The sequence below is a fragment of the Eleutherodactylus coqui genome, chromosome 3, assembly GCF_035609145.1.
Source record: "Eleutherodactylus coqui strain aEleCoq1 chromosome 3, aEleCoq1.hap1, whole genome shotgun sequence".
NCBI lineage: Eukaryota > Metazoa > Chordata > Amphibia > Anura > Eleutherodactylidae > Eleutherodactylus > Eleutherodactylus coqui.
In genome coordinates, this window is record NC_089839.1 from 16,408,645 (window position 1) to 16,425,909 (window position 17,265).

The 17,265-nt window shown below is 42.9% G+C and overlaps 1 protein-coding gene across 1 annotated transcript in view; it reads right to left on the reverse strand.

The window, feature by feature from the left end:
- Positions 1-7,457: 7,457 nt before the first annotated feature.
- LOC136620421 (calpain-8-like) overlaps positions 7,458-17,265 on the reverse strand; it is a 28,365-nt gene continuing 18,557 nt past the window's right edge. Inside the window, exons 12-21 of the mRNA XM_066595181.1 lie at positions 16,562-16,773; positions 15,024-15,060; positions 14,584-14,649; positions 14,269-14,326; positions 14,071-14,135; positions 11,752-11,820; positions 10,503-10,581; positions 10,052-10,168; positions 8,936-8,994; positions 7,458-8,106 (exon numbers count right to left, since the gene is read on the reverse strand). Coding sequence (XP_066451278.1) covers positions 8,083-8,106; positions 8,936-8,994; positions 10,052-10,168; positions 10,503-10,581; positions 11,752-11,820; positions 14,071-14,135; positions 14,269-14,326; positions 14,584-14,649; positions 15,024-15,060; positions 16,562-16,773 — 786 coding nt within the window. The 3' untranslated portion in view covers positions 7,458-8,082. The remainder of the gene's footprint in view (positions 8,107-8,935; positions 8,995-10,051; positions 10,169-10,502; positions 10,582-11,751; positions 11,821-14,070; positions 14,136-14,268; positions 14,327-14,583; positions 14,650-15,023; positions 15,061-16,561; positions 16,774-17,265) is intronic.

Below are 17,265 nucleotides of genomic sequence, written 5' to 3' on the forward strand. Positions count from 1 at the left end.
AAAGTGTAAGAAAGTGTAAGGAAGTTATACCCCACTCACATCTGTGGGGGCTTTTAAGAATACAAGGGTTAAAAATGCGGAAAAAAAGCTCGCTGTTAGAAGCGCTTAGCATGTTTTCTTTTCTATGTGTCTAACTATTCGTATCCTCAGAGAAATATACCTCTTATAATTACTAATGATTAATGCTGTTTAAAGTCTGAATGTTCTGGCTGCTTATTAATATCTTAGCTATTGTTCAGTTTCATAGAGAGATAAAATTCAGGGTCATAGAAAGAAGCACAGACGCTGATGAAATAAGAAACTTGTAATGAATTACGTAAATTATATGGTCTTAAAAATAGAAAACATATAAGGATTTTAAGATATATATATATTTGCTTTCTGGGTAAATGTCAGTTCTGTGATTGGTTGGACGTCTGTATCACTGCTAAATGCTGTTAGTATTGTACTGTCTCTGAGAGAATGTTCTGTAGGAGAAACATGCAAACGACCACCATCGAAGGGGTGGAGCTAGATGATGTAAAAGTATGTAATGTTTCATCCCTCTTTTGTCTACAAAGGAGGGGGTGAGGAGCTTGGGCAGTTAGGAAAAGTTTTTTTCTTTTCTCAAATTTGATGAGACATTGCAGGCAGGATCAGATTAATAATAAATTTGCTTAACCCCTTCATGACATGGCCTATTTTGGGCTTAAGGACACAACAATTTTTGGCGGATTTTCTTCTCCGTTTATCAAAAGTCATAACTTTTTTATTTTTCCGTCGACGCGGCCGTATGAGGGCTTGTTTTTTGCGTGGCGAACTGTAGTTTTTATCGGTGCCACTTTTGGGTACATAGACTATATTGTAAAACTTTTTTTTTTTTTTTATGATAGCAGGGAGAGAAAACCCATCAATTCTGCCATAGATTTTTTTTTTTTTTTTTTACAGCGGTACTCATGCAGCATAAATGAGATATTCCATTTTTTCTGCGGACCGTTAAGGTTACAACGATACCAAAATTTTTACATTTTTTTTAGGTTTTCCCACTTTTCTGCAATAAAAACCCTTTTTCTGGGTAATTTTTTTTTTCTAAATTGCTGCATTCAAAGTCCTGTAACTTTTTTATTTTTTGATGTACGGCACTCTATGAGGGCTTATTTTTTGCGAGACAAGCTGTAGATTTTATTGGTACCATTTTGGGGTACATACAGCTTTTTTGATCACTTTTATTGCGTTTTTAGTGAGGCAAAATGCTAAAAATTAGCATTTTGCCTCAGTTTTTTAGCGTTTTTTTTAGCGTTTTTTTCCGTGCACAGTCAAAAGCAGGTGCAACTTATTGTACGCGTCATTACGGACGTGACACTACCAAATATGTGTGATTTTATTTTTTTTTAACTTTTTTTATGCTAATCTGAGAAAAAGCATTAAAAAATGTTTTTTTACTCTTTTTTTACATTTTTTTTAATTCTTTTTTTAATCTTTGTTTTTTTTACACTGTTTGTGTCCCTCTGAGGGACTTTAACCACTGCCCTGATGATCGCTGGTATAAGGCATGGCAGAGCTACTGCTCTGCCATGCCTTATCGCTTGTACAGCGATTATAGGCATAGGCAATACAGGACGCCAGTGTGACAGGCAGGGCTCTCGCGATGACATCGCGAGTTCCGGCCGGAGACACAGAGGGAGTGCGGCAGGGAAGGGGTTAACAGCGGGGGGCGCATCTCCGATGCCCCCCCGCTGTTGCAGCAGGACGCCGGCTGTGACTGACAGCCAGCTCCCGCTGCGGGATAGCGCGGGATCATATGTGATCCCGCGCTATCTCCAGGACGTAAGTTTACGTCCTGTTGCGGGAAGTACCAGGCTGCCGGGACGTAAACTTATGCCCTGCAGCGGGAAGGGGTTAAAGAATATAATATTCCAATGTGGCTAGATGTTTGTGGATTATTCTGCCTTGTTGTAATTTATATCACTGTTATTTGTACTGATATCTTACAAGCCTTATCTGCATCCATCAAATTCTCACCAGATGGATCGGTACGGGTTGAGACCTCAGGTGACAGTTCAGAAGAGGCTTGTAAACTAACTGCTCTCTTGGTAGATCCGGCTCATGTATTTGTCTTGATAGCTACTGCAGAAACTCAGCTTTCCGCAGGTCCTGACAAATAGTAAGCCACCTCCAAGACAGACATAGGGAAATTGAACATACCCCCTATGATGGTAAATCTGAAGCCAGGATACGCACCCCTGGGTCAAACAGTATCCCTTTAGTTTCCTACAAGGAAAATGCTGATTGGGGAACAAGTGGGAGACTTGGTTCCAATGGGGGATTTGCGTGAGATACATTCTCCAGCAAACACTCCTTTCTTTTTCCAGTAAAGAAAAGACGCTAAAGGGTCGCGATGCCTCATGTGCTTCCTTGTGCTGGAAAGTCCTGAAAGCATATTGGGAACCGACGTGATGGGACCCTTGGGATGTTGTATCAAACTTCACCCGTCCGGTGAGGCTCGTATACACCCTGGGTCTGAAAGTCACCCGACCTTCTGTCGGATGGCAGCAGACCTAGCGACACCTCTCCCTGTCTTCACTCTTACGTACGCAGAGGAACAAGCTCTTAGTGTCGTTCCTTTGAGCCTTTGGGCTACCAGTCAGACGGACCCCGACAGACTGTCAGTATTTGTTTGCATTTACTTTCAGAGGAAAGCAGTACTGTTGGACAGTGCTGCCACAAGGGGCTCAGAATAGCCCAAAACCAGTTCACCAGATGCATGAAGCTGGTATTAAACGCCTGGCCAATTCCCGAGGGCACCGCCCTCTTGTAATATATTGATGATTTACTTTTATGTACTCCTGACCCAAATAGTTACCTCAATGCATCACTAAGCCTTTGTGTTTCCGCCATCAGAGTAGAATGGCTGCAAAGCCAGTAAAGACAAACTTTAGTTCTGCAAATCTCACGTAGTGTTCCTGGGCCACTGCCTAGGTCCAGGTACTAAACACCTGACTCCGGAGCGCACGAAGATGGTAAGTGACATGCAACTTCCCACCTCCCATGCCCAGTTGCGTACCTTTTTGGGACTGGTTTCATACGGTCGGCCGTGGATACGCTCTGCCTCCATGACCATGCAGCCTCTGTACGACTGTTTGGGTTCACGGCCATTTTGCCCTGACCCCGCAGGCCGAGTCAGCCTTCCATCAGCTGAAACTATAGATAACCAGTGCACCCGCACTGGGGCTGCCAGACTATGACAAACCTTTCCAAATGTACGTCACTGAGATGGCGGGACACGCCACCGCTGTACTGACACAAATGCATGGTGGCAAAAAGTGACCTGTAGCATACTACAGTGCCCATCTTGACGCGGTGGCTAGAGGGTCTCCATCATGCGTCCGAGCGGTCCTAGCAGTTCAAGCGCTACTGGACAAAAGTTCTGACGTTGTCTTAGATCACACCATGGTGATCTACACCCCACATGACATACATGGTATCCTGACACAGGTAAGCCGTAGACATCTGACCCTTGCTAGACAGATCAAAATGGAACTTGCAGTACACTCTTCATTCAATGTCTCATTTCAACGTTGCACCACTTTGAATTGGGCTACCTTATTACCATTAGGTGACACTGATTCAAATGGGGGAGTAAGTACAGGGGACCAGCTTTTTGCAAATTCCCTGACTGATGAGGAGAAGGCCTTTGACGCAGAACACCAGCATGATTGTGCAGCGCTCATGGAGCAGGAGACAGCTGGGTTCGCTGACAAACCTCTCCTAAACCCCCACCTTGAAATGTTTGTGGATGGATCCAGATACCTGAATGACGAAGGAAAGTTTGTAACAGGTTTTGAAGTAGTCACACTGAATGAAATGCTTGTACAAAAACCACTGCCGCCATACATGTCAGCGCAGGAGACGGAGCTCCGTGCTCTAACTGAGGCCTGTACGAAGGTACCACTGCTAACATCTACACTGATTCCAGGTACGCCTTTGGTACTGCACACAATTATGGACCCATCTGGCGGTCCAGGAGCTTTCTCACGGCACAAGGCAAGCCCATTAAGAATGGTGTATCAGTAAGTAGATTAATGCAGGCCATCATGTTGCCAGAAAAGGTGGCCATAATAAAGGTTAAAGCACACGCAGGGGCAGTCACCGGAGAGCAAGGGGAATGATAGAGTAAATAAGAAAAAGGTTCATACTGTAGTGGCCAAGGCGGGAGTTGATTGGGACCCTAATAAGTGTGAGTGTGAGATACACATAATTATGACTGTGCTGGGACAAATTGTACCATATACAAATGTATTTACATGAGTTGGACTAATAGAATATCTATTTGGGTTCTGTTTTGTGGAAAAATTATGTGAATGTATATTGCATGACAATCTTAATTACGAAAACGTGTTATTACAAATCTAGGAATGGGATATGGTAAACACATAACTACTAATGAAGAGGATCATGACAAATCTAGGAATATTGTGTTATAAAATTTGCTTAACGCGGTTCGCAGTGTTTGATAACGTGAAAAATAAGTAACTGCACTGATGATGATATTGATCAATCTAAGATTATTGTATTGTAAACCTGATTGATTTGCAATGTTTGATATTATATTGTTTGTTTACATAGTAAAATTCTTGAGTTTTATGTCTACTGTATGTAGAAGGTATTTGTGGTGAAATGTAGAAAGATTAGGAATATTAGAAATATTCATTTGCTACAACAGAACATTACTCCGGTCCCTCTGGGCAGAGATTGTTTTATTGATAAATTTGACCTACAGATTTTTGTTTCATCTATTTTCATTAAGGGGTGAAGAAAAGCACACAAGGCCCCAGATTGTGATTTTGTTTTGTTTGATTTGCCATAGACTGATTTATTCTGCATCAAGCTTATTTGGGACTGAGAAAATTTATGAACTGAGTTGTTTCCGCCAGGACATTTGGACTTTTGCAAGTGTGGTTTGAAATTTCATCTTCTCTAAGTGCATGCTGCATCTGTCCATACGCTGAGACTATCCAACTGAGCCTGAAGAACTGACAAGTGTGCTGACTGCTGCTACACTATCATCGGAGTGAACCTCAGATGTTCTGCAGAATGCTGACCGCCAGCTGATGCAACAAAATGGTGTAGAAAGGGCATCTGCAACATTGGAATAAAGGGCCTCTATAGTCAGCTGTGGATACTTCTGGATATGGAGAATGGAGAAGATTGTTTGATACCAATTAAAGCAGGGACAGATTCCTACTTAGGGTCTGTTCTTTGGCTAACCAGGGAAAGCAGTGAGGGCACAATAATCCCCCTGCTTCCCTGCATCGGTGATCCTATAGGTTTAGGAACTAAAGAAGATCAAGAGAAGAAGAAACAATTTTACAGGAAGAGACATTTGTATTCAACATCTAACGGTTCTTTTGAATTTTTTTTTGTTTTTCAAGCCCAGATTTGACAAGGTTGGTTTTATGTTGATAGCAAATGAAAATATAGGGAACAGTGTAATAAATGTGACATTAGATTATCTGGTTGTATATGTAATATATTATGGAAATGAAAAATATGGAAAACATTCGGAAGTTGCTAATAGAACTTGGATATAGAATCATATGTCAAAAGGTATATTGAAAATAGCTGCCAGCATAAAACAAGATGAAAATCAGGGATGGTTTAGCTTTCTTAACCCTGCCAATTGGTTCTCGGGGTTAGGAGGTTGGTTCATGGGAATTCTACAAAGTATATTACAAGTGGTAATGATGGTCTTATGTATATATATTGCAATAAAGGTAATAATTTCATGCGTAGCTAAATGTACTGAAAGCCGATTTTCTGCACCCATTTAAATGTCTTGATACCCTAGATGGACATAGAGTGCACCATTCCTACCTGGGGACCCGGCTGGAGCCGGCACCAATGGGTGACAGAACCAGGAGATAATGGTGGCTCTGATGTCCAAATGGGGGATTGATAAGGGTTAATTTAAAGGGGTTGTCCCGCGCCGAAACGGGTTTTTTTTTTTTTCAACCCCCCCCCCGTTCGGCGCGAGACAACCCCGATGCAGGGAGGTAAAGAAAGCTCACCGGAGCGCTTACCTGAATCCCCGCGCTCCGGTGACTTCTCTACTCACCGCTGAAGATGGCCTCTTCCTCCGTGGACCGCAGCTCTTCTGTGCGGTCCACTGCCGATTCCAGCCTCCTGATTGGCTGGAATCGGCACGTGACGGGGCGGAGCTACACGGAGCTACACGGAGCCCCATAGAAGACTGCAGAAGACCCGGACTGCGCAAGCGCGGCTAATTTGGCCATCGGAGGGCGAAAATTAGTCGGCACCATGGAGACGAGGACGCCAGCAACGGAACAGGTAAGTATAAAACTTTTTATAACTTCTGCATGGCTCATAATTAATGCACAATGTACATTACAAAGTGCATTATTATGGCCATGCAGAAGTGTACAGACCCACTTGCTGCCTCGGGACAACCCCTTTAATTTAATTTTGTTTCTGAAGTAACATAACATAAGGAGCGGAACTTAGAAGTTCCTTATTTCAGTCAGGGCCTTGCACCAGATAACGAACTAAGTAGTAATAAGTTTCCTTTCTGACAGTTTGTGGCGGGCCTACTGACCGTTTGTGGCGGGCTTACTAACAGTTTGTGGTCGGATGCACCCGAACCACAGCAGATGTGTTTCCTTTCTAAGATACCTTGGTTTCCCAAGAATGAAATGTGTTAATATTCTGTTTCAGTCACCTGATTAAGTAATTCTTCAAAGTTGCACCCTGCGCGGGCAACGGCCTATATAAGCTGTGTGTTTCTCCAAATAAACCAGAACTCATTCTGATTCACATGCTGTGTGTATCGTTGATTCTTATGGTTCTCCTCGAGTACTCGTTATAAACTTTCCTTTGAATTTGGACTCAGGCAACATCCGCACTGGTCTCCGTTGAGACCCCCCACAGTCCCATAAGGAGAACGCCTGTCCATATGCCCAGTTAGGGTCTACAGAGAACATAGAGGGGGTTCTTTGTTCAGACCCTCCACTCTATTGGCCAAAGCAGAAGGAAGCTTTGAAGAGTAGCTCTGAAGGACTCCAATGGATGCCATATAATGCCACATTACTCCTGGAGCTTTTATCACCAGGGGTTCCAGGGATGGACCTGTTGACAAGACCTTATATAGAGAAGATGGTTTCCACATAAGACAACCCCTTTAAGAACATGACAAAGAAACACAAAGAAGAATAAACAACTCCATAAATACACACAGGACGTATTGACGGAAAATAAAACTACTCGCCTCGGCCACCATTGACGCTGTTTATTAGTTATATTCCATTGTATAAACAGGGGTAGAGTTACTAAGTGTCTTACATGCTTAATATCACATTTGTTAGAGTGCGATGTAGGCCAGCGAAAAACTGCAACCTGCGATTTCACTGCGTGTGCGTTTTTGAGAAAAAAACCCATGATTTGCATCAGATATACCTCCCTTTTTCACGTGCAGAAGAAAAAAAAATCATGTGGTTCCACAAGTAAAATGCTTGAAAAACGCACTTGCATGAAAATGGCATGGCATACAAGTGTGATGCATTTTCTTTCATGTTCCCATAGAAAATAATGGGCGATTCTTGCAGCAGAATTACAGAAAAATAAGGCATGCTACGATTTTCTGATCTCGGACTATTGGTCTGCGAGAATACTGTCTATTAACCCATTGAAATCATTGGCTTCTTTTCCCATGCAGGTCTGTCAATCTAACAATCAGCATGGGAAAATCAGCCTTGTAAATTCACTCTTAGTCCAAGACTGAAAAATCACAGCATGCCGTATTTTTCAGTGATTTTGCTGCAAAAATCACCCATTTTTTTGTTAAATTGTGCAAATTAGAAAAAATGTCAACTTCCCCCATCATTCTGCACTCAATACCCCATAACAACAACGTGACAACAGCATTTTAGATAATTCATAAATCTATGCAAACATTTATAAACTCATCAAAGCCTTCCTAAGGGCTTGGCATCCACTTAGTACCTAGCACTGCAAACACAGCAAAATACAACAACTTAAAGTATCTGGAACAACTCTGTGACGAGTCTTTGGAGTTGGCGACATCGTCTTCTAGGCCAGTATGGCGCACAGCCACTGAAAAGAATAAAACAATCCAAATCAGTACAAGATCAAGTCACAGTATAGGAACACATTAAATAGGCATATCTATCAAACTTTGTACTCGTATACAAAAGCTGCAGTTTAGGTTCAGGCATCTAAATTGCAACTTTTATTGGTTTATGCCAATCCTGATACTTTTTTCTAAAAAAGTAGGCATGGCATAGAATCAGGGGGCATAGCCATGTGTGGCCCGTATGTGGCATACATTATAGCAGAAACCTATGCCAGCTACTAGCTGCAGTAAGTTAAAGTCTGGAACTCGAAGGTGCTGTCTGACTCAACAAATGTATTGAGGATTATGTGTCTTCTTACATTTGTCAACACTGCCACCAGCTTACATTTTACTTAGACCAGTGTGTAAAATGCCAGTCTAAGTAAATCTGCCCCAATGTCTCTTAAAGAATTTTCCCACAAATAATATTATCTCTCTACATGATAGTTGCTAAATTGTGATCACTGGAGACCCCACCGATGGGACTTTCACCGATCACTTGAATAAGGATGCCAGTTTGGGCGGTGGTCAGGCATGTTAATGCTCTGTTTAAACTCTATCGGGCTGACAGTAATAGCCAAGCACTCTATTCAACAGTCTTCGTCAGTCGCATAGACTATGGATGGAGGCGGACAAGCATTCTACTGACGGGTGAGGTCGAAGTGGTTGGACCCGAAGTGATTATACATTTATCACCTGTTCTGTGAATGGTTGATAAATGTTATTGGTGAGAAAACTCCTTTAAGGAGGTCATTTCCATAATTCCCAGAACCACAGTGTTTTAATTGAGAAAACAAATCATCGATGTACCTCTGTTAAGTTGAGTGTGATCGTGTTATCGTTTTTCTTGTCCAAAAGAATAAACATTTCTGTTGAGAAAAGTAAAATGTCAGAATTGACAGCAGACTTATAGAGCTAACGGCCGCGATCAGAGTTATCACCATGACTGATGTAGACGGGTGTCAACTCTCAAAGATGGCCGACAGACACTCCTTACAACGACACCTGATTGTTCATATACGGTGCACATCAGCAAGGGGTTAATTACAGGTGAAGATTTCCAAATTATCCTCATCATCCACCTTCAAGACAAGCAGATTTTTAGCCAACTTAAACCATTAAAGGGGTTGTCCCGCGGCAGCAAGTGGGTCTATACACTTCTGTATGGCCATAATAATGCACTTTGTAATATACATTGTGCATTAATTATGAGCCATACAGAAGTTATAAAAAGTTTTTTACTTACCTGCTCCGTTGCTAGCGTCCTCGTTCCCATGGAGCCGACTAATTTTCGCCCTCCGATGGCCAAATTAGCCGCGCTTGCGCAGTCCTGGTCTTCTGCTTTTCTGAATGGGGCTCCGTGTAGCTCCGTGTAGCTCCGCCCCGTCACGTGCCGATTCCAGCCAATCAGGAGGCTGGAATCGGCAATGGACCGCACAGAAGAGCTGCGGTCCACGGAGACAGAGGATCCCGGCGGCCATCTTCAGCGGTAAGTATTGAAGTCACCGGAGCGCGGGGATTAAGGTAAGCGCTCCGGTAAGCTTTCTGTACGTCCCTGCATCGGGGTTGTCTCGCGCCGAACGGGGGGGGGGTTGAAAAAAAAAAACCCGTTTCGGCGCGGGACAACCCCTTTAAATAGTTGTGCCACGGTACATATAACACCTTTGAGAATGTAGGGCTCGGGGTGATCAGCTGATTGCTCCAGGTCCTGCTATCAACACCCCTGAAAAATACCCTAAGTAGTAGACCCTAATTTGTGATGTCATATGCCCACCTGCATCTTGGCACAAGCCGTTTAAGGTGTGGCCTACTGGATGGGTGGAGTCTAAGGTGCAAGACAATTTGTATCTATAGGCTCCTGAGATGTAAATTTGATACCAAGTCCTGAGGATTTCCATTGAGCATGAGCAGTAAAAGTACACTTACTTATTAAGGTGTCCAGACGTATCAGGGAAGAAATGAAAGAGTCAAAACTGATGGTCAGGTCATTTTCGGAATAGCGCTGAACAATAGCCTGCAGGACTTTGTTATTCAGACTGAAGCCTAGGAAGATAGGGATAGGGTGAAGAGCTCATCCTATAGACTGAATAGTTATAATGAAAGGGTTGAGTTATCAGGGTCATCAACTATTTGCCAGGAGAAAATTCCAATGGCTGCTCATTTTTCCTACAGTGCCCACCACAGGAGAAAAGTAGAATTACATACAGCTATTTAAATGACTGGGTCTGCCACGATTACTGCTATTCATTGGTCATATAGGGGAGTTCCAAATGGGGTCATATAACCGGTCATCTAAGGTCATGTAGCCGGTCATCTTCTGGTTGTGAGATGCCAGATTAAGATAATTATTTTATTGTATAAGTAGAAAAACAATCACCTGCGTCCTTCAGGGCCAATCTCATTTCAAAAGCATCCACACTTCCCGATTTATCCTTATCAGTTTTCATGAAGATGTTCTATTGGATGTAAACAATGAAAGCTGGTTAAAATACCTATAAAACATGGATACTGTGATTTGCATAAGCCCCACCCCCTTTTAGATCTATTTATTAATTTTGAGCATGGGAATGTTGAGCATGTATCAGCATGGGTCTGGCTTCAGAGACCTCTGGTGATAATAGCTGGAAACTCTGGAGACCCAAATATAGGGCTATTCAAATAAATGGATGAAAATAAATATAGTACATTAATTGGGCCAGGTTCATCAAAGTTACTCCTTTTCAGCCCCCCCTCCCCCACACACACACTCTTGCTAATAGTTAAAGTCTTTGTATGAAAAAAAAGAAAAAAACATTTTAATGGCAAGCGATGAAATATAAACAGAGCCCATACTCACCTCCGGGAACCAAGTTGACTGACTGTGCTACCCCTTCCCTGTCCTCTGCCCCAGACAGCCACCAGAAGTCAGGTGACCACTGTGGCCAATCAGAAGCTGCAACATCACACTGCAAACTCCTGGCTTCAACACTCACATCCCGAGCGTCATGATGCCAGAAGTTCGCAGAGACCTTTGATCACCTGACTTCTGATAGCAGAGGATGGAGACGGAGCAGCAGGTGCCGGTCAGTTGGTTTCTGGGGGGTGTGGAGGGTTCAAATACAGTTGGGCATGTGCTCTTTTTTTTATTACCTGCCCAATCATTAAAAAATTGTTTTTCTTTTTTTTCACACATCCCCTTTAAGTAGTGGGATTCCCATCTATCATATCCATACGCCTTTAAAGGTCATAAGGATGGGGTTCTCTTCATGTGACATTCCCTTTAAATTAGGGTCTTTAGCCTGGAACATATCGGCCCACAGCCTGTACATGTAGTCTATGAGTCACATGATATAGTCACATTTCTGCATCATCCAGTGACTCTGATGCTGGATGACTCATCAGCGCGCCTATATATTTTCCATCGGGCTGATGTTGTGTGGAAACGGCAGATAAGACAAAAATTTTCAGAAACACTCAAGGCAAAGTGGATTCTTTTTGAACATGTGACAGATCACATTCTGTAACCCTTGACAACCCTTTAAGTGATGTTTATTACAGCTATCCAGCTTCTATGACAAATCAAATGACCCCCCCCCCCCATTATATATAATGCACGGATGAGAGAAGCTTCTGATAATTGGCCATACTATGTATTTCTGCAGCTTCAGCCATAGGGTTTTGAATTCTGTAAGACTCAGAGTCTTGGTTCCATCCATCTGGTTGGGTTTTAGTTAAGGTGAATTGGTTGACGACTCGCTTCTTAACTCCTTAATGATGCAGTCCATTTTTTTCATTTTTGGATTTTCCTCCCCACCTTCAAAAAATTATAACTTTTATTTTACCATGGATACAGCTATCCAAGGACTTGGTTTTCACGGGACGAGTTGTATTTTTCAATGGTACTTCTCAACGTACGATATAATGTACTGAAAAATTTTTTTACATTTTAAAGTGAAGTCAAATGGAAAAAAAAACGCTATTCCACCATCTTTGGGAAGTCTTGTTTTAATGGCCTAGGAACGGCAGCAAAAAACCCCATGATAACCGTATTCTGTGGGTCAGTGCGATTACGCTGATACCAAAGTTACATCGGTTTTTGTTGCACTACTATTAAAAACTAAAATATCTTGGGAAAAAATAAAATAATGTTCTACTGCCATCTCCCGTCAATGACGTTGTGTGAGGGCTGTTTTTTTGCAGGACTTCCTGTAGTTTACATTTTTTCATAATTGCGATCATTTGATCGTTCATAGAGTATAATGCAATACCATAGAATTGCATTCTACTGCATTCTGACAGGCAGTCTATCAAGAACGACAACTGACAGGCACCTCACAATATCGCCATGGAGAGGCCAGTCAGGATCTCTGAATACCGATCGGGGCATAAAAATGCCTCTTTCAGAATTGACAGCGGCATTTAAAGGGTTAACAGCTGCTATCATTGTTCGCGCTGATCGCGGCTGTTGTGGTTGGGTGTCAGATATCAAAAATGGCTAATACCCGCTTGTATGGAATAGGATCGGCTCCTGATTTCACTCCATACAAACCATTTGCAACCAGGACATTACTGAACACCCTAGGGCGTAAAGGCATTAAAAGGCATGTGCGCCCCAAAAAGTATATTTGTCCTCTCGAAAAGTATGTGCCCACCTGAAAAGTAAACCATGGGCAACATACAAAAAGAGGTCCACATCTCGTGCTTTGGGAGGATCATCATCCTGCAAACACTTCTGCATTTTGGGGCTTATTGAATTAGGTCAGCATTTCATATGCCGGTTACAGTAAGCTAAGCGCCAGCGTAACTCTGTAAGCAGGTGTAGGCTCCAGCTATAATTTATGGCAGTTTCTGCAGTAAATCACAGTAAATCTCACGGCCGTGTGCGATCACATCACCTGCTGCTAATCCCGCCCACTTAAAAAAAAAAAGTGGGGTCCAGCTAGAAGGGGTTTTACAGTTAAATACTACTGATGACCTATCATCAGGATAGGTCATCAATAGTGGATTGGCCGGGGTCCACCGTGCCTGCAGTTACAAATACTGGCCACTACACAGAGGTCGGCGAGGAGGCTTCCGCTTCAACCTCTGTGTTATTGCGGCACTGACAGCTTGCGCCCGCACAGCTGATCAGTCAGGATCCCAAGCAACGGACCCCGGCCGATCAACTATTGATGACCTATCGGTTCCTGATGATAGGTCATCAATAGTATTTAATTGGAAAACCCCTTTAAATCTTGGCATTTGTTACAAAATTATGACTTTTGTACGCCACTATTCTGGCACATATGCCCCGTTGTATCTGTGTCTTGACATCTTAAGGGCCTGCACATATTTTCAACCATTTTTATTGCGTGAATGCATTAAAAATATTTAAAGGGGTATTCCAGGACTGTTTTACATTTTCTAATGATAACTGACGTGTCATCAACAGATAATCATCAAGGTCTCACTACTCGGATCCCTGCTAATAGACTGCTTCTCGGGGCCGCTGTCTCTGGCCCCCAGGATCAGCTGATCGGCGAGGATCAGAGCGGTGGGTCCCTGTTGACCATCTACAGTCGGTCATCAATAGAAACTGTAAAACAGTCCCGGAATACCCCTTTAACCTTTATAGTCTTAATTAAGAGTCTACTACCGTTTTGTGTATGCAGCACCCATGCACACTTATGTTTCTCCAAGCTTACAGACTACACTGTTTTATATGTAGTCTCTTCCCATAGCTCTTCTATCTGTTACCTCTATTTTGTGTCTGGAGGGGCCAGAGGAGGTAGAGCAATATACAATTGTAGAATCAGACTACACAGAGTTTGTTTGTGGTCTGTAACCACGGAAACGCATAGGTTTGCATAAGATCTGCAGAAACATAACAGTGGGAGGTTGTTTATTGGGAAGTTTTATTTTATCTTTATGATAACTTTCTCTTGTAGTCCCAGCATGCTCTGCATTAGCTGTCATTTAAAGGATACATCCATGAGGGAAACCATTTCTCTGCATGTATCCAGGGTAAGGCCATTTGATTTCAAGTCTGGATCTAAAAAAAGCAAAAAAAAAAAATAGTAAACCATGGACATTAATTTAAAAAAAAAGAACTTAAAGAAAATTTATATAAACCCCACCCCTTCCAGCTTCTGGCTCTGATTTTTACTGATAAAAGCGATACTTACTCTTTGACAGAAGTTGGTTCAGGATAGTCTGAATACCCTTCGATGTGACTGCACTTTTCTGCAAAAGAGAATTTGAGAACTTTGCATTAGACACTGTATACTCTTAAAGGGCCAGTATGCTTATTAACGGCAGCCTATGCAGGAGTGCTGTAAGGGGAGTGTTTAAACATATTACTAGAGGGTCCAATTACTAGAGCTAAAGTAGTGATCAGGGATTTTTATGGATTTCCTGTTATTCATCCCCTAGGCACACATAGTGGGACACGTGTAACATTTCACTGCCAATTATTATAGAAATGATGGGAATGTTCTTACATCTCCCGCAACTTTTTGGAACACGTCCTCGATTTGTTTGGTCATGGCCAACTCTGAGTCTTGAGGCTGAGAACAGAATAAAACTTTATTAGCCACTTCATACTAAAACCTGTTTATTAAAACCGCTATATTGTCAAAGCCTTTACATAAGAGGTCTGTATGGCGGCACATGGAGAGCCTACAGCTCTGTATTATAGTCCTATGGGCACTCTACATGCCTCTGTACAGCACCATATTGTTCACTAGAAGCTATGCAAATGCCTATTGGGTGGAGAGACAATTTAAAGGCAAAGTCTGGCTCAAAAAAAACCCCTCATATATACCCATATTGAAAAAATGGGAGGGGATCCCAATCAGAAACCCTGACACCTTGTTATTGATTTCAATGCATTGCTTACTGCTTATGCCTTGATAAACTATGAATAAACACCATATATTACCTCAAAGGGATCAACCTTCACCACGTTGCCAACTTCCCTAGTAGACAAAAAAAGTTACAAAAGTTTATCCAATACTGCAATGTACCAAGCACCAGTTCTTAAAGGGGCGTGTAGCTCGCATAAACCACCACTTATGAATTAGTAGAGGTATAACTACCTGAGTCCCCATCGATCCTCAAAATGAATGATGAAGGACCATCTGTCCCTCTAGTTTAGAGTTCAGCGGGAGTCCCAGAGGTCTGAGCCCCACAGATCAGAAGGGCACATCCTAGCCAAAGCATTATAACATAGAAATACCCCTTTAAATGGGTTGGTCGACCTTTAAACAAAATCGTATAGGGACAATTTATTTCACAGTGCTTTCAGGTAATTTATTTATTACCCCCCACAAAGTTTGGTGCTCATTTTACCGACCGCGGAAGGCTGAGTCAACCTTCAGCTGGCCACTTGAGCCATGCAGGGATTGAACTTGCAACCTTCAGGTCATGAGCGAGAGCTTAGGACCGCATTTCTGCTGCCTTAGCATTCTGTGCCCCACACATAAAACAGCATTACTCATCCTTCTACTGTGCCTCTGATCCAGGGCCACCAACCTGGTTCCCTTTGCTCTGGTCTCTTCTAAAACAGGAAGCAATGACATCACATTCATTGTTCACGTAACTGCTGCAGCCAAGACTGGATTATGTGTTTAACCATGTGCATCCAGTAGAATGGTGGGCAGATCGAACACATCATATAAAGCACTTTCTAAAACTTTGTCCTCACTTAAGTACTAAACAAGTAAAGTCAGGGCAAAACTGCCACTTCCGGTGTGTTTCTAGCCAAGACTGATAAATCACATGACACCCTCCCCATTTGGTAAACCTGAGCTGAATTGAATATGGCAGAGTTCAAAATGGACACTGAAAATGTCTCCACCACCAAAAAATGCTGCCGCCTCCCTCCCACTAATACTTTTACAGATTGGAGGTCCATTTTCTTGCAGCTAAACGGGTGTGTCCAGACTTTTGCCTCACCCTGTATTACATGATAGAAGCACTGAGTGGAGTTCATTTATTCAACTTCACCTTCAGGAGTCAAACCCAAAGGAGCAGGGGGTCTTTCCTTCATAGTTGCCCCAAGATACGGGTCAGTAACGTCTTTTAGAATCCCTCTCCCTCCCTGAGAAGACCCCGTCCAGTTACTATAGATATGCACAGCAGGCATCTTTATGGGCATGAAGGAAGAGATATCTCTCTAGTGCAAAACCATGGCTGCATCCTTCCAGAAATAGCGCCATACCTATGCACAGGTTGCTTGCGGCATTGCAGCTCAACAATGAAGTCGAGCAGCAGTACCAGACACAACCTATGGATAGATGTGGCGCTGTTTGTGGACGAAAGCAATCTTTTTTAAAGTTCCCAGACAACCCCTATAAGAGTCTAGTTATACAAACAATATTCATAAAGTGTGCAGAAACAAATAGAAGAACCAATAATGAGTTTTTCGTCAGGCCTTTTCCCTCATGCATGACGTATGTGCGCAGTCCTCTTACGTACAGCGTCACCGCAGATTTCTCTGAGAAGATTCGAAGGAGGAAATCTCCGGGTTTAAGTGGCTCAAAGGTGGACGGTACAATCAGATAGTCTCCGACCGGTAACTTCATCCGTTTGGACACTTCCCGCAAGTTGGTGAATTTGCTAAGGCGAGCGGTCAATACAGTCTTTTGGAAAAAGTCTTTGGTGAGATGGATGTCAGTTTTGTTCTGCATCTATACAGGGAAAGACAAAAAGCATTCATCTATGATTTACCACAGGATGTGCCCACCTCAGGGACCCCGCCTAACAGGAGACAGGGGGTCTTAGCAAGCTATGGTGGCTAGTAAACCAAATGGAGAGGTGGCCAAACCTATGCTATACTCCATTGAAATCTATAGGAGTTACAGCAGAACAAGCCCCGGAGTTTTATCAGATTGGAGATTTGTTTTGTGCAGACATGGCCCAGCTTTGGGCTAAAAGCAGCGTATGGTATGGCAGATTGGCCTTAATTAAGTGAATGCAATACCAGACACTGTCTGTGGAGGAGAGAGGCGCTATTTTGGGGAAAAAGCAGATCTTGTGTGCATGCTCTGTGATCAGTGCAGGGAGCGAAAGGAGGTGAGCTGCGACCATCACATACAAACTTCTATGGGAGAGTGTCGTGGGCATTCCCTGTGACCTGTGCAGGGAGGGGAGGAGGTGAGCTCTGACATCACCTATTGTGA